Source organism: Aphanomyces invadans (assembly GCF_000520115.1).
Source record: "Aphanomyces invadans strain NJM9701 unplaced genomic scaffold supercont1.7, whole genome shotgun sequence".
Lineage (NCBI taxonomy): Eukaryota > Oomycota > Saprolegniomycetes > Saprolegniales > Verrucalvaceae > Aphanomyces > Aphanomyces invadans.
The window spans coordinates 2,088,585-2,108,921 of NW_008580152.1; the positions used below are offsets into that span (position 1 = coordinate 2,088,585).

Sequence of the window (20,337 nt, forward strand, 5' to 3'; positions counted from 1 at the left end):
TATCCGGATAAGGAAACCTTCGAAAGGACACGGATGCCGAAGTTCGAGATTTTTTGCGGCGACAAAGATGCTGGTGGTGATCGGCGCGTTGGTCGCGCTTCTGGCGGGCTCATCCGAAGCTTTTTGGTTTGGTCGAAATGCCAAGGCCAGTGCGAATGTGACGTCAGTTCCGTACAACGATGCCTTCGATGGCATTGAGTCGGCCAATGTTTCGCACTCGTTCAACGTGATCTCGCAGGTACGACAGCTGACGCCAGCATGTACACAAAAATCACTCAGCAGTGCGCACTACCCACTATAGGTGCACCTGCAAAACTTTGAGTTCAAGTACGACTCGATTCCTGGACGTCGGCAACTTGGTATTCTTGCGTCGGCAACACACAAAGAGCTGCTTCGAGACAGCATCCACGTGTACCCCGAGCGGCACGTGTTCACACAGGAGAAGAGAAAAGTGGCGATTCAGAACTTCCACGCTATCGACAAGGACGCACTCTTTATGCACAATGTAGGAGCGACGCAAGTGTTGATCCGTCGAGCGGCAGAAGCTCAGATGGCGCTGCGCTCGTTGGCCGTCGAAGTCGCGGCTGCACAGGGCCAGCTCGCGCTTTTGCAAGGCCATTTGGAGCAAGAGGCGTCCGCAGTGCTCGTCGAACAGCGCAAGATCGCAGAGGCTGCGGTCAAGCAAGTCGAACTCGAGATTGAACGGGCCAAAGTCCAAGGCACGCACGCCGTATAGAAGATGGAGATTGGATACTCTAACATGGCCATTAGGTTTGGAAGAGCGCCAGTCACTCGAGACGAAAAAAGTGAACGACTTGCTCGTCGCTGAAAAGGAACATGCCCTCCACAAAGAGCGCATCCAGTTCGAAGACATCCAACGACGGGATCAAAACAAGGAGTTGGTACGCGCCGTCAATTTCATGCCCCAGTTGCCGTGTCTGCATGTCGTCGCCCGTTTGTCCTTGGGCAAGTCGGCGACATCAGATGGCCAGATCTCGAGTGTTGTTGCTTGCGTTCGGCTTGAATGGCAGAAGCATGACATGTTTGGTGTTTGTCTCGCGTTTGGTTCATGGAGGTGTCTTCACTGCGTTCGTCTCGAATGTCGATACGACATTGCCGATATGAACATTGCTGCGAGGGATGTCGCGATGGCCAGGACAAAAATGTCGAGCTTCCCGTCGTGGACTTGATGACGGCATATGGGCTTTGCGTTGTAAAAGAGAGATTGCATGTCGTCGTTTGATGCCATGGCTTCACCATCGCGTTGACATGTGCGTTGGTTCGGTCAAGGTCGAGTTGCAAGAAGCGGCAAGCCAGCGCATGGAACTCCAGCGGCGCGACACAGAGACGATTTTAAAAGAGAAACAGCTCGCAGCCGACAAGGAACGCATGTGGGTCGAACAGAACACGACGTTGGAAAAGGCCGTCATCGACGTCGAAGGCCGCATCAAGCAGCAGCGCCTAAACCACGACATTGAGATGCAGCAGCTCCAGGCCACGTGTGTCCCGTCTAAGTTGGCGTAGACTCACACGCGTGTCGACAGGCTCGCGGCTGAACAGGAAAAGATCCTGCGTGCGCTCCAAACTGCCTTTGACAACATTGGGAACGGAGCCATGACGTTGCTGGCCGACACGGACAAATTGCTGCATTTTGTCGGGACCGTCGTTGCCGTTGCATTTGGCATCTACTTGACGCGGGAAATCATGCGTATTGCCGGACGGCTCGTCGAACAACGGTACGCCTTGACTCCCATCTCAAATCCACCTCGTTCTTGGATCGTTTATCACGCTTTTGTGTCCATCGATGATGTCAAACGTCGATGTGGAGCCGTCCGTATTCTATATCGATGTCGATCTCGTCTGTGTTTGACAATGCGCGCATGGTAATAATGTAGACTCGGGAAACCTTCCCTGGTGCGTGAAACGTCGCGAAAAGGCGGCTTCTTCGGATGGCTTCGCAGCGTCTTTCAGGTCCCCGTCGGCCTCGAGAGTTTTCAGGACGTTGTCGTACATGCCGCGCTCGAGACAAGACTGCTGGGGCTTGCCCGAGCGACGAGAAATGCCGTGCGTTCCATCAACGCCCCTTGTTTCTTCCATTCACGTTGAAACTTGTCGTGAATCTGGGTAGAAAAAACACAACGTGCCGTACCGCCACTTGTTGCTGTACGGACCTCCCGGGACGGGCAAGACGATGGTGGCGAAGCGCCTGGCCGCCGCGTCCGGCATGGACTATGCCATTATGAGTGGCGGCGACGTGGTATGGATTCATGCTGGAAGGCCACGACTGAATTGTGTCCATGGAGCATGGGTTTCGATTAAACAAATGCCGCCTGATCTAACATGAATTGACACGGTTGTTGGTTCCGGTAGGGTCCACTGGGAAGTGACGCTGTCACAGAGCTCCACGCCTTGTTTCGGTGGGCGCAATCGTCTCCACGAGGTAAACGTTTTGTTCGGTGATGGCGGGGTGTCGAGCTTTGGGTATTTGAAATATCGATGCAAACGGAATAATCCACTTGTGGAACGAATCGTCACTGGACAGGATGATGTAGGTGTGTTGATCTTTATCGACGAAGCCGAAGCGTTCCTGGGCTGCCGTGCGACCCGCAAGACGCACATGAGTGAAGCCATGCGCAATGCTTTGAACGCTCTGCTTTTCCACACCGTACGTCGATCGATTCATGCATTCGGTCAGGCATTCCATGGGTCGACGTGGGCTTGGTATTGCTACCGCACATGCGCGTACGATTCATCGAAACGATCCGTCCTTGATGGGCGATGCGAGATGCTGTCTGGTCCGAGCAGCTTCTGCGGCAGTGGGGGTGTCGGAAGAATGGACTGGTGGTGTTTGTTTCGTGTTGAGACGAGTGTGCCAAGGTCGTGCGCTTACTCGACGTCGTTGTGTCACAGGGCACTCAAACGAAACAGTTTATGCTTGTCATTGCAACCAACCGACCAGAGGACCTGGACACGGCCGTCACCGATCGCATCGACGACGCGCTCCATTTTAACCTGCCCGAGGCCGCCGAGCGATTGCGTCTGATGCGGCAGTACTATCATGGTGAGACTCGTCCAGACCTCGATACGACGTGTGTCGTTGTTGTGCCCGCACAACTCACTTGAGATGCAGAGTGCGTGGCCAAGCTCCCAGGCGGCGACGATCCCAAGTGCGAAACGATTCTTGACAAGTACGACAAAGCCACCGACGGCATGAGCGGACGCGAGATTGCGAAAATGATGCTGTACATGCAAAACATGGCGTACGCGCAGGACACGGTCGGCGTCGATGCCGCCTTGGTCGAGCGCGTGATCCAGGACAAAATGGACGAACACAAGCGCAAGGCGTCGTTGAAGGCATACAAGGACGACGCGCCGTCCACCGAGTAAGCCTCGCGTGTTTATTCCTACATGGCATGCAAACATGCGAGAAGCGGGGTGCGTCTGCGCAGAAAGACACACGAGATCAACACGTTGCAGCGTCCTCATCGACATGGTTTGGCAGTGCCGTGCGCTTTATTCGTGCTGGACGAGGATGACGTGGCGGGTTCGTAGCACAAGGTTACCATGACGTGGTGGGCACACTGCGTGAACATTCTCGGTCCGAGCACGTCGTTGTCACACCAGACATGGAGTCAACGCATTCATCTGAAATGGATTATTGCATTGACAACGACTTCTTACACGTGGCCGTCGTCTCGGAGGAGTGCCGCGATTTGGTGCGGGGTCTGCATCGCGTTGTATGTCGCGGCGTCTTCCACGGTGCTGACGGGGGACGCCTCGACGGACGAGCATGCGTGTTTAGTCGGAACGTGTCGGTCGCTCTTTCCGTGTCCGCCCGTTCCACTTCGTTGAATTATCCCGACGGGGGGTGCGAGGGGCTTGGCCATATCGAGAGGAACACTGCGCCGTGTGTGGTCGAAGGGGTCGATCGAGTCGTTGGCCGGTTTGAGCTGTGGAAATAAGTTCAAACTCGATCGAGGGGTCACCGGGTCGACGCTCAAGAATGTCTCGTTGAAGTGAACCGTGTCGTACGTGCCGTCCGACGCAAACGACGACTCAAACGCGTGCGGGTGGTGCACGTCGCTGGATTCGTCGGCCGCCATGTCGTCACCGTGGCTGCATTCGTCGTCCGATCGGTCGTGATGGCGAAGCGGGGGCTGCAAGTCGTGGATCAAGTCGCGAATCACTCGTTTCTGGAACCGGTCCGCATACTCCTTGGGCGCGACGACGCTGATCCCGAGCCGGTCTTGGCCAAAAAGGTAGACCCGGACAAAGTGCTCGACCCGCTTGCGCATGTTCCATTGCTGCAAAATGTCAATCAGCCCCATAAAGTACACCCCCGGCCCGTAGACTTCTTCCACGCCCATGCCGCCGTGGTGAAATGCTGACACGTCGTTTTCATCGCGAGGGTGGGCGGCATCCTCCTCTCGTGGACGTCCTCCCTCGTCGGTCGGTCCCGTGGATCGCGTCGAGCCAAACGCTGTGCGGTTGTGGAAGGTCCTGGATCCCGTGGGGTCGTCTGCTCCACCGCCAGGAGACGTCGGACTCGACCGGGCGTTGTCCGTGCCTGTTTGTTCCAGTCAGTACATATCAAACGGGTCGTTCAGCGCCGTGCAACGACGAATGCATGGCATAAGGCTGGAATCAACTTGACGCTCGTACCTCGCTGAGTCGGAGCGACTTGACCGGGCCATTTTGACGTATGGCTCGATGGCGTTCCCACGTGAAACGTGCGGTGGTGGATTCCCACGAGCAGCGAGTAATCGATGCAGTTGATTTGGTTCAAAAACATCGAGTCCGTGTAGAGTTGTTTGGCAACTTGAGCAGCCACGACGCGGGGCAGCTTCAAGTGATGGTTCCAGTTCAAGTCTTTCCCCACGTTGTCGTACTGGTGGCGCAACGTCCCGTTGTTGCTCCGCACGTCGCAGAGCTGGTCGTGGGACCCGCCGATGATGTACTCCTTGCCGCAGTACTTGCACACGGCCGACGTCCCGCGGGTCTTGCGGCCTTCCAGTCGACCAACCCACGACCCCTACGTCTGCCATGACATCGGCCGTGCGGTTCACACGCATGCTTTTACTTTGAGATCAAAGCGCTCGTGGATGGGCAGCCGCGTGTCAAACACACTCTGCATCACGATGAAGAACATCGTTTTGCCATACATGGTCAATGCGTGGCATCCAAAGAACCGAGTGACGAACGTGTCCGGGTTGGCCGACATGAAACTATGCATCGCCACAGTCAGTGGATGGTCCTCCTTACGTCATGAAACAAGGATGGTCACGGGCCATCCATCGACGGGATCGCTCGACGTACGTGACGTATTTTGGGAGAATTTGCAGCAAAAACTTGAGCTCTTCGTGGGTGAGCGTCTTGACGACGTACTTTAGATCTTGCGTAAAGTAAAAGAACGCGCCGCTCTTGCCCTCGCTCACACGCTCCTTGGTCGTTTGTTGCAGCGAATTCCGGTAGCTTGCGTTCGAAATGCTCGCGCAGCTTCGAAGGAACCGAAAAATGTGTGGCGCGTAGTCGTAAAAGAGAACGGTTGCCGGACCGTCGTGCGTGGCAAGGTTGCCGCTGCAGCTCACGCCCCGCAGTGGAATTTCCTCAATTTGCGTGTACTTGATGTGCCGATCCGTGCTCTGGCCATGAATCGCCTCGATTTCAGCGCGCTCGATCGATTCGCAAATGCCTTTGGTCGTGTTGGTCAAGATTTCCAGCCGCAGGGCCCAGTTGATGCTCGTGTCGTGCGGCGGCAGGTCGACGTGGCTACACGACATCCCAACATGTCGTTAGACTCATTCATGGCACCTCCGTACTGGCTGCCATCACCCAAAACATGTCGTCTCCATGCACATATGAGGACGGCCACGGCGCACTCGATCGCATTCGTAATACGTTGAAAGAGCAGTACAAGTGTGTGGAAGCACCAGATCTATCGGCCTCGACAAGGACTTTCCTTGTGGAATGGACTGCCGTCGACGGGCACTCACATCTCTTCCTTTACAGCACATGCGCCAGATGTACAACTCGGACGGGTAGAATCGAAATATATCGAGCCCACTCTGCTTGAGGCAGCAAATGCGCCACGCCAGCCAAATTCATGCCAGCCACACACACACCACCGTGTTTTCATCAAGGAGCACACCGATCAAACGTACCCGAACTCGTGCAATTGTTGGATGATCTTGAGGATGTTGGACGTTCGAGTCCAAATGAGCGAGTTCACCATGCCTTTGGCGAGAAGCACGCACGACAGGCACTTCCACAGAAGGCACTTGTGCGGGGACTCGTACGGAACAATTGTGTACACAGCATACGTGATTAACACGCCCGTCCAGTAAAAGACAAAGCACCCGACGTAGTACTTGAGGTGTCGGTGGATCCTGCGGATGGCCATTAGAACAACAACGCGCGAGCCAAAACACACGACGTCGCGACGAGCACGCGCAATTGGAATAGCCTCGTCTGAAGGAGTCGTTGCTGCTGCCGTCGACTTGCCAAACTCAAGACAAGCACGCAGCGCATGCCACGGACGATATCCACCAGACAACGGTCTTGGCCATTCACAAACATGGAAGCAGCAAACATGCCGCCACCAAGGGGGATAGAGCAGTAAAAGGACCAGTCGAGTGGACGCATCAAGCAAGAAAGAGTCACATGTGCATCGTACCGTTCTCGGGTCGTAAACGTGTCTGGGAGCCCCTTTAAGAGCGTGTTCCAAGTGCGAAGAATCGCATACAGCGACGTGGTGTAAATGAGGAGTATGTACAGCGCAAAAAAGAGACCGGCGGGCGGAGACCGCGCCGTGGACTTGGTCTTGAGTGTGGCGGTCGCGACGTCCATCCAGCAAAACCCAAACAAGGCAAAGTGGTTGTCGCACCGAGAAATGCCAGCAAAGATCAAGCTACAGCCGTCAGACGTGTGAGTTGCCCAAGGCAACGAAAGAAGGCGCGCAGACGTACCTCCACACACATCCTGCAATGTGGTACCGCTTCATCTGGCCTTTCGCTGCCGTAAACGGATTCTTGAGCGCGAGAAGCAAGTCGATGGCGAAGATGAGCATGTACGTCTCCTGGCCCGTGAGGAACAAGTCGACGATGAAAGGGACTTCGCGACACGCAGACGACGGTGCGTCGTGCGATTCGACAATATACATGAACTGGTACACCGCGCCGTACACGGACATGCCAAGCATGATGCCGGCGGGATGTTGCCGCAGTGCCGGAACGTACATATAGGTGACGATGACGTAGAGGCAGCCGCAGAGAGAGAGAAGTGATACAGACAGGAGCAGCATCGCTTGGCCGTGTGTGACGGAGCACTCGATCCCGCCCGACGTGGCGGTGGCAACGGCGGTCGTGCTGCTGCTCATCACACCGAGGGAGGCTTGAATGGAGATGTGTACACGAGACCTTGGAAGCAGGTGAGGAGGGCGATCAAGCCAGTAATCTCGTCGTGGGGGCAGCGCAGCGGCGTCGGAGGTTGCTTCCGCGAATGTGCAAAGCTGGGACCGTTACCCGCGTAACGATTTGTCCTGCGCCAAAAAGGCCCGATCCTGAATTAAAGAACGAATTTAAGAACACGAAGAGAGGTCTTTAATTCTTGGTATTGGCAATATACATATTTAAAATAATACCGTACGGTGCTTGAAGGCCTTTTGCACTTCAGAGTATTAAATAATTCCAGTCGAGAAAAAGACTCTAAGATCCATTAAAGAATGTGACAACGATGTTGCGGTCGGGAGATTCGATGCACTTCTCGGGAAAGCCAAGAAACGTTCGCCGGCAAACGCTCATGGGCCGGCTGAGAAGAGGGAGATGCGAAGGGGATATGAGGAATGCTGATTATTTGCCCAAGTGTTCCCGCAGGAGGGCCTTCATTTCGTCGTCGTAATCGTCGGTGCCTGCACTGGTCGACGGTGTGTCTGGGCCATGGTTTGGGTACTTGGTCTGTTCCAGGACAATCCCAACGAAAAGGTGAGTGCCAAGGTTGGACGATTGAATTCACGCCGCAGGAAATCCACTGCGGCGCAATGGAACTAACCTTGTACCGGTTCAACATGGCGTTGTGCAAGTCTCGGAACGACACCTTCTCGCCGTCGGGCTGCTTGTACGTTAGAGGATTGAGTTCCTTGGGAAAGGGCCCCGATGCTGGCGGCGCAGCCTTTCTTGCTTTACGGTTGCGCGTGCCATCGCCTAGACAAATGACCCATACATTCGGGGCTTTACCAGACACTCCACGAACCTTTGAGCATCTCGTCCGTGTCAATCTCTTCGACAACATTGTCGTTGTCATCGTCGTCTTCCTCTTCTTCTTCATCCACCATTAGTCCTTGGCGCAGGACAGGTCTTTCCTACGTGTATACGTGTTATTTCATGGTGGCTGCGGATGATGCCTGTGTGCAAACCTTGGGCTCAGAATCTTCTAACGCCGTCGCGCACTTCGTCGCCATCAAGTACAGGGCACCCAACACCACCACATATCCCAATAATCTGCCATAGAAGTCTACGAGGGTCGGCAGGACAATCGGAGATGCGGCGGCGCCATCACTGTCCCATTGTTCGTCCATAATGGAGTTCGCGTGCCAAATGAAATACGGCTGTGAGGTTGCGCAAAAATGTATTTAAAACAGGTTTTAAAAATTTTCCACCATTTCGATTCAGGATTTGTCATGATTTAAAATATTTAAATGCCAACTACGTAGAGGTTTTAAAATGTTGCGATCGAATTTGAATCGAGCGACACTCTGACCAATTATTAATTGAACACCGCAGCATCGCGATGCTTCTGGCGCGGCGCCGGCATCAAGTGCTGCTTCCCATCGCGCGGCATTCGACCGTTTTCCAGCGATGGCAAAGTCGAAAAAGCGATAGCGGCGCAGTGGAGATTCAACTTACGCCAGCAGAAGAAAAACTGTTTGAGGTGTTGCAGTTCGTTCGCAAGAAGTACGCTCCGTCCACAACGCTCCGTGTTGCTGGTGGATGGGTGCGGGACAAAGTGCTCGGGATCCCGAGCGACGACATTGACATTGCGTTGGATACGGTGACCGGTGAGGCGTTTGTCAAGGTATATGTCGTGTCGTCGTGTGTCCTGCTGGACTCGTCAACCAGTTCACTCATCGAAACAATAGAAAATTGTGGCTTTTCAAAAGGCATGCGGTGTTCCCATTAAGGGCTTCTACATCGTGAAGAAGAATGCAGAGCAGTCGAAGCACCTCGAATGCGCCGCGATCAAGCTCCTCGGCCAAGAACTCGACTTTGTGCATCTTCGCAGCGAGACCTACAATAACCCCAACTCGCGCATCCCGACATTATCTGGTACGCCTTCCATGTCCCTTCCACATGCTCAGCGTTTTTTCAGGCGCGCTTGCAACGCCCAAGGAAGATGCGATGCGGCGAGACATCACGATCAATGCCCTCTTTTACAACCTCAACACAAAAACGGTGGAAGACTTTACTGGACAGGTAGAAAACCAGCCGAAAGTTGGTCCCCTTCGGTGGTCTACCTCGCCGGGGTGTCGTCGTCTTGATCCTAGCCTGGCATTGTTTCGTCAACGATGGGACGTTCGACGTATGGGAGGGCTGCCTGTTGTGTCTTTGGCAGCTGCCCCCATTCCTGATTCGAAGCTTCTCGACTTTGAAAGTGGTGAGTGTGTGAATCTGACGAGGAGCATGCCGCACATGTAGGGTCTGTTGGATCTCGATCGCCAAATCATTCGCACCCCGCTGGCGCCAACGGAAACGTTCTTGGACGACCCCCTCCGTGTCCTCCGTGCCATTCGCTTTGCCAGCCATTACAACTTTCAACTGCACTCGTCTATCGTTCAAGTACGACGTGACTGTATGCCAGGAAGGCTGGTGCGACCGAGACGTCCTCCTTTGTAGGCGATGCAGACGGAACCAGTTCAGATGGCGCTTGCGCAAAAAGTCACACGGGAGCGCGTTGGAATTGAGGTCCGAAAAATGCTGAGTGGCACAAACCCAGCGCAGGCTCTGCACTGGATGCGCCAGACCAACCTGCTGCAAATTGTCCTTCCGACGTTTTTAAGGTACGATTGGCGTACATGTGGAACGGAATAGTATGAGAAAAAGTGTCCACGTGCGTCGGTGCTGATGGCGATGCACTTGCCTGTCGCAATGCTGAACATTGCTCTGAGTTGATGGACGTTGTCCACGTCGAGTTTCGATCGCGACGCCATGTGAATGCCATCCATCGTCGATATTTCGTTTGGTCGCATAACGGGCTCTATACATGGTAGAGTTCCTTTGGACGATTCGACGGTCGATGCGACGATTCGGTTCGTTCAGGCTACCGTGGCCAAGGCTTCCAACGTTAGCTATCCGACGAAGGACCAGTTCGATCACCGGGTCATGCTCGCGTCGGCGCTTGCCCCGACGCGCACGTGGTTTACTCCCGCGGACGTTGTTGGGTCGAACGATGACACGCAACCTGAGCTTGCAGTCGCCAATTCGGCAAAGCGTGGCGAGATGATGTCGTCGATGTTACGTTGCCTTCGAGAGGTCGTGTTTCCCATTTTCCAGTACGTCGTGTGCTATGTATGACGCCTGGCGATGTTGGTGGAGTTGACTTGACTTGGGTTTGTTGGGATTTGGCATCGACTGTTTGGATCTAAACACAAACTTTGTAGTTTGCGTTGCGTCATGGTTGGATGGATGTAAACGTTTTTCTTTTCCCAGTGCGTGTCGGGGGGTTGCTTCGCTCGTGCATTCTCGTCAAGGCAGTGAAGTTTACGTTTTCACTGGGTCTTCATCTGCAGACGATCTCCACCGGTGAACGACGACGTTGAACCATCCCAGCTGTCGCTGTGCCATGACGCGGCAGTAGTGCAAAGCGCGCTCGCATTTCTCAGCCACTCCAACAAATTGGACAAGCAGCATCAACCAAGACAACGATGGGAAGCCATCAAGCGGGACCTCAAGTGGTCCAATGTGGACGCGAAACATACGTCGGATGTGATCGAAGGCTGTCGGCGATTCGAAGAGCTCGCGGCGTTCTTGCTTCAGACTCAGTCGCCGGCAGAGCATGACTGCCAACCACACACAGGTGCGTGCCAGGGGACTTCACAATGGCTCGATGGAAAGGACAAGTCTCAGGCACCTTTGGTTTCATCTGTATCGATGCCGATAGATAGCTCATCTCGGTGTGTGTAGCGGCATCCCCCCTATCGAATGCTGCGGACGAGCTGCAGATGGTCGTAGCGTTATGCTTGTGGTGCCACTTGCATGGTTCAGGCGTTCTCCATCATATGCTGCCAATTCTGTGGCATTTCACGTACGGATGTGATGGTCAAGCCAAGGACGGTGCCAAGGTATTGCTGTGGTTTATGGGACTGTGCAAGCCCTCACCTCGTTCCTGCTCTGGTTTAGAGTCAAACTCCCGACGACGGCACTGCCTTGCGGGCGCTGCTTGCTTCGGCAGAATCAATTGCTTCCGACAAGACTTGGCAGCGCACGGTCTTGCCTGCCCCAGAGGTTCAAGCCCAAGTCAAAGTCCGAGTACGAAGCATTGCATGCACTCTCCCTCTCGTCCAAGTTCACTCTTGTGTGCCCAAAAGCCCTGGTTTTGATGGGGTCTTTCCTGCGTTGATGACTTCGAGTGGCTTGGTTTATGGCGGTAGTCTAATGCGGGATTATGCTATCGTAGAAGGGGTCCAAGTGGCAGCTATCAGACGTGCTGCGCGTGGTGGCCGTGTGGGAATGGCTCCATCCATCCGCCTCGATGGAGCAAGAACGAGACTTTGTGCGGAGTGTGTTAGCGCCCGTCGTGACTGGCTCGGCGAAGGCAGCGTAAAATTGTGGTGTACATGTGCTTCATAGGCATTTCATCATTAAGGCGTTCGGGACGTGTCGATATAAACATGGTCTTTGTCAAGCAGGACTTCGCAAATAATGTCGGTCATCGCGAGCGCAGCACCTTTGGCATTTCGAACCGCCACTGGTCTTCCTGCACACAGCATTGCAAATGCATCAACATGAATAGGAACGATAGACACGAACGACCTCGAGGAAACGTACCAAACTGCATCCAGCCTTGCACATTGATTGGGTCGTACCGTGCAATCCCGACGTGTCCCAGCCACTCGAGGCGCTGGCTGCCCGACCCACAGCACACTGCCACGACCTTGTCATGGACGTGGACCTACGCCGCGGCTCGTCAGGTGCAGTCGTCATAGTCGGGGCACGCGTACCAAGATTGTCATGTTGGCCGCGCTCATGAGGTCAATGCCTGCTCAACGGTTTCATGATATTTAAAATCACTTTTGTTCTTTTTCTCGTAAAAGATCGTTTCTTTTTATGAGAGTGGGTCACTTCATGTTTGAGAGTCAGTCAACAAATCAGCCAATCAGAGATCTATGAAAAATGAATTTCAACCAATGTGTGTTCTCCATTGACCCCGACATTTGACTTGAGAATTGTATGTTCCCGCCTCTCACTCGCGCTTTTACCTCCATTTTCAGTTTGCACCCGTCCAGTCAAGATGGCGTCGAAACGTGAGAGCTTCTCGCCGATGAAGTCGAAGCGCCTGGATGAGAAAACGACGCTCCAGGTACTGTCGATTTCCTGCTGCATGTGGCGATGGCGTTGGCGTTGATAGAGGTCCATTGCGTAGGAATTGAACAACCGTCTTGAGATGTACGTTCTCCGCGTCAAGGAAGTACAAGATTCGCGCGACGTGGCGGAAAAAGAACTCGAGACCATTCGTGAACGCATGCAAATGGATTTGAGCATGACGAAAACGCGCTTGAGCAAGGAATTGGAAGACACGCGAAAGTTGCTCGAGTTTGAAATCGATCAAAAGACGCGCCTCCAAGTCCTGGAGCAAGAACAACACACAGAATTGGTGAAGCTGCGCACCCAAGTCAAAGAATTTGGTGACATCCGTGTTGAACTGGAACAAGTGCAAGCTGAACTCGCCAAGGAGAAGGAAAGCTCGAAGGCGGCTAAGGAAGCTTTGGCTCTCCAGACAACATCGTTGCAAAGCGCCCGACGAAAGTTGAAAGATTTAGACAAGGAAAACCGCAAGCTTACCTCGAGGTATTGATTTCGAACTGCAGGAATGGAAAAATGAGACTCTCATTTCAACGTAGTCTGAGCGACACGACGAATGAATTGGATCAACTCAAGCAAAAGACGTCCGAGTTCTCGTTGACTCGTGACACGGAAATCACACTCGTGCGCAAGGAAATGAACGCCAAGCACCTGGAAGCCTTGGCGGCTTGGCGCCGTGAATCGGAGGAACGTCTCCACAGCGTGGAAGCCGAAGTCCGAGCTCATTTCGAAGGCCAGATCGAACAGCTCCGTTCGCAAGTGGACGAAGTCAATCTCGAATTGGATTCACTTAAGGTCGAATACGAACGCACAGCCAATGACTATGACGAAAGCTTGAAGATCAGACAGGTGAGGACCCCACAATCAAAATTCCCAATGCGGCACAATCTGACTGTGTATGTCTGTATGGTGAATGTAGTCTTTGACGGACAAACTGTCCACGATTGAAACCCAATACCGCAACGAGCGCAAGAAGTTTCAGGTACTTTATTATCCAAGTTCACTTTGGCTGCGGGGGCTCAATCGCTGTTCTTGTGTGGCTCGACCGTAGGAAGACCGCAAGATGTACGAAGCCAACATCGACAATGCCCGCCAGGCGCGATTGGCCAAAGAGACCGAATTCAACGACCTCATGGATATCAAGATTGCGTTGGATGCAGGTACACATTGGATTGAATGATTTTTGAATTGGGGATTCATCGGATTTTACAACAGAAATCTCTGCGTACCGCAGCATTTTGGACCGCGAAGAGTCCCGCGTTGGTATTGACCAAGCGAACCACAGTAAAAAGCGCAAAGCGAGCTTGACGCCTGTAAAGTCGTCGACGACCCGTCAACACAAGCGACGAAAGAGCCATTCCACGGGCGTGTTGCGCATCACGTACCTCAACCTGGAACAAGGGCGCATTACGTTGGAAAACACTGGCTCGGATGCTTTGTCGTTGTCGGGTTGGCAGGTGTCGAGTAAGGCCACCAACGTGGTATGTCCATCAGTGATGCAAAGCTGGAGGTGTTTCCCGAGTGAATCTGTGTTAGGTCTTCGCGTTTCCGGAAGACTATGTAATCCAACCGAACGGCCGTGTCTCTGTGATCTCTGGTCGCAATGCTGCCCCGACTGAGGAAGAGAAGGAGTCGATGGACTTCTACGTAATCAAGAAGGCTATGTGGAACACTCAAGCTGACGTTGCTCAGCTGACCAACCCGTCAGGGGATGTCGTGAGCTCGTATGCGGAAGGCATGTACGTCGACGACGACGACGTAGATGCGGCAGACACTCCGGCGAAGGATGGGGTAAGCCATCATTGACTTGGCATTTGCGCAGACTCATGCGAATTGTTGTTGTGGGTAGTGTGGCATCATGTAAACATGTTGAAAGCGTGAGTCTAGAGTAGCCGTCGCGACAGAAGAAATACGAGATTGAGATCAGTGCATATTTTGCATGAATAAAGAACAGCCATTTTAGTCAAGCCGTGGTTAATGCGATGGTGGCGACGACGACAGGGGCGGCAGTAAATACTTGGTCAGTTCGATCATTTCGAACACAAACGAAATTACAAGGGTGATGAGCCAAAGGTAAAAGTAGCGCAAGTTGTACTTGCCAATGCACTTGCCAGTCCACGGACAATGGTGGTCGTAGTCCAAAATGCACACTTGGCACTCGGAGCAGTGGGTCGTTCTAAACGGACGTGATTTGACAGGGATGGGTCCTTGAGGTGTTGAAGGATGTACCCTGTTGGTCGGAAGGATGCGCAGTAGTCGCAGTAGCTGTCGGTGGGGTGCTTCAGCATCGGGGAATACGGCATGACACCGGGATCAATGCATGCCACAAGTCCATACGACACGAGTGAACTCAAGAGGAGCAAGATCCCACCGATCGCTTCCGTCCAAGAAACCTACGAACGACGACAGCATAATCTTAAGGTGTTGCAACTGCTTGATCGGTTCGATTCCATGGTATACCTCTGAACTAGTCAACACAACATAACTTGTGAAGCATGCAAACCCCGCAAAGGCAACGAATGTCACGAGCATGATCGGCCAATGCGGGCCAACCGAACACCACCGGGGGCCAAACCCACACACGGATTTACTCGTGCGCACGACGAGCGACTTGCCGCGGTGGAAGGCAGGTTCGATCCAAATGAATCTGTCCGACTTGTTTCCATCCAGGAACGTCGCCGCCTCTTCTTCCTTCGCCGCGTCCATGGTTTGTGCGGAAAATGCCTTGTGGATATCCTTGATTGATCGGGGGACTATGTATATTTTTTAGAATATAATCCTCTTTCCCAATAATTTTTTTATCCCTTGACTGAATTTTTGCAGTATCTTCGTATAATGTGATCGTCCGCGTCGTGTACATACATTCAAATATGCCACATACAGTTGTATCTCCAATACGAATACTACATGCATTCGTATTCGAGATATGTGGCATATTTGAATGCAGAAATGCTGGCAAACTTGCATAATATACAATTTGTTAATAAAGGTCTTGAAGGCACGAGAGGAAAATTCAATTCCGCAAACATCTTGAATACTGTCTATTTTTTGCTTTTGGGTCAATAAAATACTTGAATGACAGTATTTCACCTCTCACATCTGACCACCTCATGGGTCCTCATGGGATTTTGAAAATTCATCCACGCGCCATGGGGATAAGGTGAAGATGATGATGTATAGCACCGAGAGCGACGCGACGAGAAGAGCAAATTTGCCACCGTCAAAAATGCTTGGCGCATCGACCCCGCGAGGACATCTCGCAGGGCAACATTCAGTGAGCCACGACAGTCGTCTTGATTCAACGTCGAGGCATTGGGGTATATTCAACACAGCTAATTCAGTCCAACATAGCGGCATTTTATGGCGACGTGTTACGTGTATATCTTGTTCCAGATCCACTTGTTGCCGGAATACTTGACGCCTTCGAGCACAGGACAGCCGCCGTGCAAGCTGTACGGGTCGCCACGTCCACTCGGCAGCATGCTACCGAAACACAGTGGTTGATTCGATGCGCATTCGAAGACAAGAGTGTCATGGGGTGGCACACCTGTAAAACACAATCACTTTGCGCTTCTGGGGCGTCGAGAGCAACCCCTTGGAACAGTCGGTGTAGTCGGTCGGTTGCGGCGCGCCACCCGCGCGCGGGAACACGGTGTGGCCGCCCTTGGGAACGTCCGACATGTACCAGAATACGGTGATCATGCGATTCTTAAACCCATGATGCAAACTCTCGACCATCGCCGGGTTCTTGGTGAGTCGCTCGACCGAAAAGTAGTCCAAGTGGGCGTCGTACTTTTGGTTGAGTTCGTACCTGCGCCCCATGTCGTTCAAAGCACGTTTCCAGTGACGTCATCTCTCACCGCAACACTTGCACGTCTTCTTGAAACGATGCAGGCACCTTCACCAGGTCGGCCACACGCTGATCGATACCTTCGAGGACAGGATGGCCCTGGGATGACAAGAAGTAGGTCGTGCTATGCATTCCACCGTTTGACGGCATCCAATCGCGTTAGACGTAAGGTTACCTCGTGCGCCATTCGGTGGCGGGTTTGCCGACATCGCCATCGTTGTGGGTCACGCCTGCAGCAGCATGACTTCAGGTCACATCCTCTTCTTGTTCGGCATGTCATCGTGACGTACCGGACGGGGCCAAATGCTCCATGGACAAGTCCAAGATCACATCAATCTCGTCGTTCGTGAGGAGTTCCTTGACTGAAAACACCAGCGGCGTCATCTCGAGCGTCTCCAACACGACGTCGCCCAGGCCGTGGAGGTTGGGGATGACTCGCTTGTGGCCGATGCGAATCCCTGGCCAGATAAACTGCCCGCCTTCCATTACGTACACAATTCCGCCATGCGCTGCGACTTCCGAGAAGTTCCAAAGTCGTTTCCCAGTGGGAGTGAACAATGCCCACGGCTGCTTGAACTTGATCTCATGCTCTGTCGTGGGGGGTGCGATCTCGGCCGCTGCCTCCACGGACTTTTTGAGTTCCGTCCATGTGGTGGACGCCAGAAGTGTCACGGGAGTCGAGAGAGAGAACCCGTCGCGATATACCCAGCCGGAGATTCTACAAGATTCGGTAGACAAGATGCATCATTCAATGCATGGGCTGGCTGGGGCGTACTTCGCATTGGACGTATCGACGCAAAGCACGTGGAAACCTTCAATTGGCTTGACGTCGGTTAAGTGTGGCGCCACGTGCGTGTTGCACCACTCCGCGGTGACTTGCGCAGATGAATCCGCTGAAGATTGAGTGAGCGATACCAACGAGCGCACCAACGGAGCGACGTGGGCTTCGTAGAGAGGAGACACGTGCTTTTGGACGAGCGGCGCGAGGTGCTTTGCATACTGCGCTTCGGCCTCGCGGTAAACAGGCGCAACATGGTCCTGAACGAGTGGTGCAACGTGTCCGACGTAGAGCGGGTGACGTTGTACCTCCTCCACGTACACAATAGCTAGCAAGACTGCCAGGAGACCCACCACGACACTCGCGCCCTTGGACATCGTGCTGCGTGGACGAGCGCAAAGAAAATGCAAATCGCGCCCGATTACTACCTCGTCGACGGCGACCAAGCACGTGATGTCCTGTACTTAGTAGTCAAATTGATACGAATAATTCGTGGTGAAATTAGGATGTGGTATTGACGACGACCAAAGAAGTTTACAAATTTCAAGTTTAAATCGCTTGGGGGATAAAGACCCTCATGATATCAAGGTCATTGTCGCGCAAGTTCAAAATGCAAGAAAGTTGTTTATCGCATCATTCGTTCGGGCACATGAACAAACGGCCGGCGACGTCGCTCTAGCTAAAGGCAAGCGAGAGATGTTGGGGGCCATGTTGGATAGGTTCCTCCGTTGCCCGCTCGCTACCACCTCGATGGGATAGAGGAGACATTTGATTGGTGTGCAATTCGTCGATGACATCCGGATAGCAGAATTGTTCACGGTGGTGACTCCCCCTTTGGTTAAACAACGCCGACGATGCTGCGGCAACTACTCGGATTGCGCACGTCGGTGATCCAAGCTCCGATGTTTGGCGTGTCAACGCCAGCCCTTGTAGCTGAAGTGGTCAAGCATGGCGCATTGGGCTCGTATGGCGCTGGCGTTAGTCCACCTACAATCGTGCGAAAGGACTTGGAGGAAATCGCCCGACTCGTCCCAGACAAACGGTTCAACCTGAACGTGTTTGTTGAATCCGCGTCCTCGTCGCGAACTTCTGAGCACGATTCCGCCGCCAACTGGAACACGTACGACCGATTGCTCGAGCCTGTTCGTGCTGCTTTGCAACTCGGCATGCCTTCTGGCTCGGTGCCCGAACCTCCAGCGTCGTTCTTGGACGACCATCTCGCGCTGGCGCAGGAGTTCCGCCCGGCGGTGGTCAGTTTTTGCTTTGGTGTGCTTGATGGCGCTGTGGTTCGAGACTTGCAGGCGTTCGCATTGGTGGTTGGTACCGCGACGTCCGTGGAAGAAGCGGCGATGCTAGCTGACGCTGGGGTCGATGCCATTGTGGCTCAAGGTGAGGAACTCTCCGGTGTTGTCATGAGCGATTGATCGCCCAGGATACAAACAGCAGCTAGATCATTCGACGTCTTGCCTCTTTGTGTTTCTTTGGCGCGTCATGTATTTCAAAGACGCTGAAGGCACTGTTTTCGAATAGGGAGCGAAGCAGGGGGTCACCGTGGAGGTTTCATCGCCACTCGCCATCCCACCGACGCCTTGATAGGCAGCATGGCGTTGATTCCACAGATCTGCGACGCTGTTGGCCGTAGCCGCATCCCTGTGATTGCTGCTGGTACGCCCGTGCATTTCGACATGTGCACCATCATCTCATCGTACAGATCGTGTCTCTCTGAATAGGTGGCATTTCTGATGCGAGACACGTTCAGGCAGCAATTGCGTTGGGTGCCGACGCAGTGCAAGTCGGCACCGCCTTCGTTGGAACCCCCGAGAGTGGTGCATCTCGCGAGTGGAAGTTGTCGCTGGGTCCACGAGTGCATCCGTCAACGGGGACGACGGTCACTCGTGGTCTTACAGGGCGCCCCGCTCGCATGCTGCGCAACAAGCTTGTGGATGCATTGCAACCACACGAAGCGCTGGCCGCGTCGAGTCCATGGCAACGACAACGAATGCGAGATATCTTTCAGCGAAAAAATGCAGAGTACATGGGGCTGCTGGCAGGTCAGGGCCATCGCGCTTGCGATGCACTCACGTCCGTGGAGGCGGTGCTGGCACGTCTTGTCGTCAAGTAGGCACAGCAGTGCACACCGTCGAATGATGCCGTCGGTGCCATAGCGTCCGTGTTCGAGCGTGCAGAACGAAGGGATGCCCGTGCAAATAAACACGGCGCACGGCCGAACAAATGAACGCGTGCATGCACAGGTGATCGCCCTCCTGACGTAGTTTGGTGCAAACTACGGTTTGGTAGGCACCGCCAGGGGATACACGACGGTGCTCCACTCCAGGAGAGCGCGCTTCATGAGCAGAAGTGATCAGTAGTGGCTTTCCTCTGACACCCTTTGCAAGTAGCCCGACGGGGCGGTACCGGAACGATGTCATCACACGGAACGATTCCACGACCGCACGTTGACAATCGTTTGGCTTAGCCACCAGCCGTAGCGAACAAGGCGGGATGCTGCGATGTGGCGAGTGTATCGAACATAGTTGGCCGATTCGTGAAGTGCACATTGTGTCGAGGCAAAGAATTGTCGTGGCGACGAATGGACAAACAGCGAATGCAAGGTCCTGGCCCAAGTGGGATGTGATGGTTTCGTGGGCAATACGTGGGGATACATCCGTCCTCGCGACTCTTGACTCGTGCCGCAGGGGTTGATGGAGCACATTGGCATGCTGCTGACTACGTAAGATGAAAACGCTGGCGACGATCTCTCGGCGGGCAACAGCGCCATGACACAACCCCAATCGGCTTTACGTTGCAGTCTACTCGACATGCCGCATGCTCATGGCAGGCGTCATGCCGATTTGGACGTTAGAAATCCAACGGCGATACGTACACCGGAGGTATTGAATTTCAATTTGTGGACGATGTAGTGAAATGTGACTTTTCATTCAATTTTGATTGACTTTTGTATGAGAATAGCGTTTATTTTTCACACAATATACAGCTCTTCATACTTTTTGAGAAAATTGTATGTTAATGGCAAGACAAAAAATGTTTATTTCACAAGGTTATGAACTTTAAAAGTGTCGTTGACAGTTCGTTTGCCACAATATATGCATGTGGACATCATACAGTACTCTATATAA

General features: G+C 53.4%; 10 protein-coding genes across 13 annotated transcripts; 4 read left to right on the top strand and 6 right to left on the bottom strand.

The window, feature by feature from the left end:
• The first annotated feature begins 47 nt into the window (after nucleotides 1-47).
• H310_04754 (hypothetical protein) lies at nucleotides 48-3,651 on the top strand. The gene is made up of 11 exons (XM_008869225.1): nucleotides 48-238; nucleotides 302-719; nucleotides 772-902; nucleotides 1,291-1,499; nucleotides 1,545-1,736; nucleotides 1,896-2,064; nucleotides 2,129-2,257; nucleotides 2,371-2,440; nucleotides 2,553-2,665; nucleotides 2,911-3,061; nucleotides 3,131-3,651. Exons 1-11 carry the CDS (start codon nucleotides 68-70, stop codon nucleotides 3,385-3,387), a joined length of 2,010 nt encoding a protein of 669 aa, XP_008867447.1. The 5' UTR covers nucleotides 48-67; the 3' UTR covers nucleotides 3,388-3,651.
• H310_04755 (hypothetical protein) lies at nucleotides 3,607-7,510 on the bottom strand. Its single transcript, XM_008869226.1, has 7 exons — nucleotides 6,966-7,510; nucleotides 6,674-6,907; nucleotides 6,162-6,386; nucleotides 5,317-5,769; nucleotides 5,081-5,225; nucleotides 4,663-5,032; nucleotides 3,607-4,567 (listed from the first exon to the last, which is right to left on the bottom strand). Exons 1-7 carry the CDS (start codon nucleotides 7,373-7,375, stop codon nucleotides 3,678-3,680), a joined length of 2,727 nt encoding a protein of 908 aa, XP_008867448.1. The 5' UTR covers nucleotides 7,376-7,510; the 3' UTR covers nucleotides 3,607-3,677.
• A 94-nt stretch (nucleotides 7,511-7,604) lies between these two features.
• Nucleotides 7,605-8,597, bottom strand: H310_04756 (hypothetical protein). The gene is made up of 4 exons (XM_008869227.1): nucleotides 8,411-8,597; nucleotides 8,248-8,356; nucleotides 8,047-8,198; nucleotides 7,605-7,952 (listed from the first exon to the last, which is right to left on the bottom strand). The coding sequence occupies exons 1-4, from the start codon at nucleotides 8,570-8,572 to the stop codon at nucleotides 7,848-7,850; spliced, it is 528 nt and encodes a 175-aa protein (XP_008867449.1). The 5' UTR covers nucleotides 8,573-8,597; the 3' UTR covers nucleotides 7,605-7,847.
• A 168-nt stretch (nucleotides 8,598-8,765) lies between these two features.
• Nucleotides 8,766-11,899, top strand: H310_04757 (hypothetical protein). The gene is made up of 10 exons (XM_008869228.1): nucleotides 8,766-9,069; nucleotides 9,134-9,320; nucleotides 9,364-9,467; nucleotides 9,690-9,830; nucleotides 9,888-10,051; nucleotides 10,262-10,543; nucleotides 10,781-11,067; nucleotides 11,175-11,332; nucleotides 11,391-11,519; nucleotides 11,668-11,899. The coding sequence occupies exons 1-10, from the start codon at nucleotides 8,785-8,787 to the stop codon at nucleotides 11,812-11,814; spliced, it is 1,884 nt and encodes a 627-aa protein (XP_008867450.1). The 5' UTR covers nucleotides 8,766-8,784; the 3' UTR covers nucleotides 11,815-11,899.
• Nucleotides 11,702-12,223, bottom strand: H310_04758 (hypothetical protein; the record flags this gene model as incomplete). The annotated part of the gene is made up of 3 exons (XM_008869229.1): nucleotides 11,702-11,967; nucleotides 12,039-12,162; nucleotides 12,212-12,223. 3 exons carry the CDS (start codon nucleotides 12,221-12,223, stop codon nucleotides 11,852-11,854), a joined length of 252 nt encoding a protein of 83 aa, XP_008867451.1. The 3' UTR covers nucleotides 11,702-11,851.
• A 251-nt stretch (nucleotides 12,224-12,474) lies between these two features.
• Nucleotides 12,475-14,539, top strand: H310_04759 (hypothetical protein). The gene is made up of 8 exons (XM_008869230.1): nucleotides 12,475-12,570; nucleotides 12,634-13,058; nucleotides 13,112-13,421; nucleotides 13,492-13,554; nucleotides 13,624-13,732; nucleotides 13,788-14,053; nucleotides 14,109-14,363; nucleotides 14,422-14,539. Exons 1-8 carry the CDS (start codon nucleotides 12,502-12,504, stop codon nucleotides 14,434-14,436), a joined length of 1,512 nt encoding a protein of 503 aa, XP_008867452.1. The 5' UTR covers nucleotides 12,475-12,501; the 3' UTR covers nucleotides 14,437-14,539.
• On the bottom strand, nucleotides 14,469-15,323 carry H310_04760 (hypothetical protein). Its single transcript, XM_008869231.1, has 3 exons — nucleotides 15,033-15,323; nucleotides 14,802-14,965; nucleotides 14,469-14,748 (listed from the first exon to the last, which is right to left on the bottom strand). Exons 1-3 carry the CDS (start codon nucleotides 15,276-15,278, stop codon nucleotides 14,547-14,549), a joined length of 612 nt encoding a protein of 203 aa, XP_008867453.1. The 5' UTR covers nucleotides 15,279-15,323; the 3' UTR covers nucleotides 14,469-14,546.
• Nucleotides 15,324-15,751: 428 nt separating this feature from the next.
• Nucleotides 15,752-17,599, bottom strand: H310_04761 (hypothetical protein). Of its 3 annotated transcripts, XM_008869232.1 has the most exons (6): nucleotides 17,198-17,599; nucleotides 16,713-17,140; nucleotides 16,598-16,652; nucleotides 16,433-16,546; nucleotides 16,120-16,383; nucleotides 15,752-16,055 (listed from the first exon to the last, which is right to left on the bottom strand). In XM_008869232.1, the coding sequence occupies exons 1-6, from the start codon at nucleotides 17,575-17,577 to the stop codon at nucleotides 15,944-15,946; spliced, it is 1,353 nt and encodes a 450-aa protein (XP_008867454.1). In that variant the 5' UTR covers nucleotides 17,578-17,599; the 3' UTR covers nucleotides 15,752-15,943. The 3 variants fall into 3 exon arrangements, with proteins under 3 accessions (XP_008867454.1, XP_008867455.1, XP_008867456.1); XM_008869233.1 differs by having other exon boundaries at nucleotides 15,752-16,383; XM_008869234.1 differs by having other exon boundaries at nucleotides 16,120-16,546.
• A 424-nt stretch (nucleotides 17,600-18,023) lies between these two features.
• On the top strand, nucleotides 18,024-19,815 carry H310_04762. 2 transcript variants are annotated; one of them, XM_008869236.1, is made up of 5 exons: nucleotides 18,024-18,589; nucleotides 18,731-18,865; nucleotides 18,931-19,251; nucleotides 19,293-19,452; nucleotides 19,499-19,815. In XM_008869236.1, exons 1-4 carry the CDS (start codon nucleotides 18,055-18,057, stop codon nucleotides 19,346-19,348), a joined length of 1,047 nt encoding a protein of 348 aa, XP_008867458.1. In that variant the 5' UTR covers nucleotides 18,024-18,054; the 3' UTR covers nucleotides 19,349-19,452; nucleotides 19,499-19,815. The 2 variants fall into 2 exon arrangements, with proteins under 2 accessions (XP_008867458.1, XP_008867457.1); XM_008869235.1 differs by having other exon boundaries at nucleotides 18,931-19,452.
• On the bottom strand, nucleotides 19,519-20,104 carry H310_04763 (hypothetical protein). The gene has a single exon (XM_008869237.1). It carries the CDS (start codon nucleotides 20,019-20,021, stop codon nucleotides 19,629-19,631), a length of 393 nt encoding a protein of 130 aa, XP_008867459.1. The 5' UTR covers nucleotides 20,022-20,104; the 3' UTR covers nucleotides 19,519-19,628.
• Nucleotides 20,105-20,337: the final 233 nt, after the last annotated feature.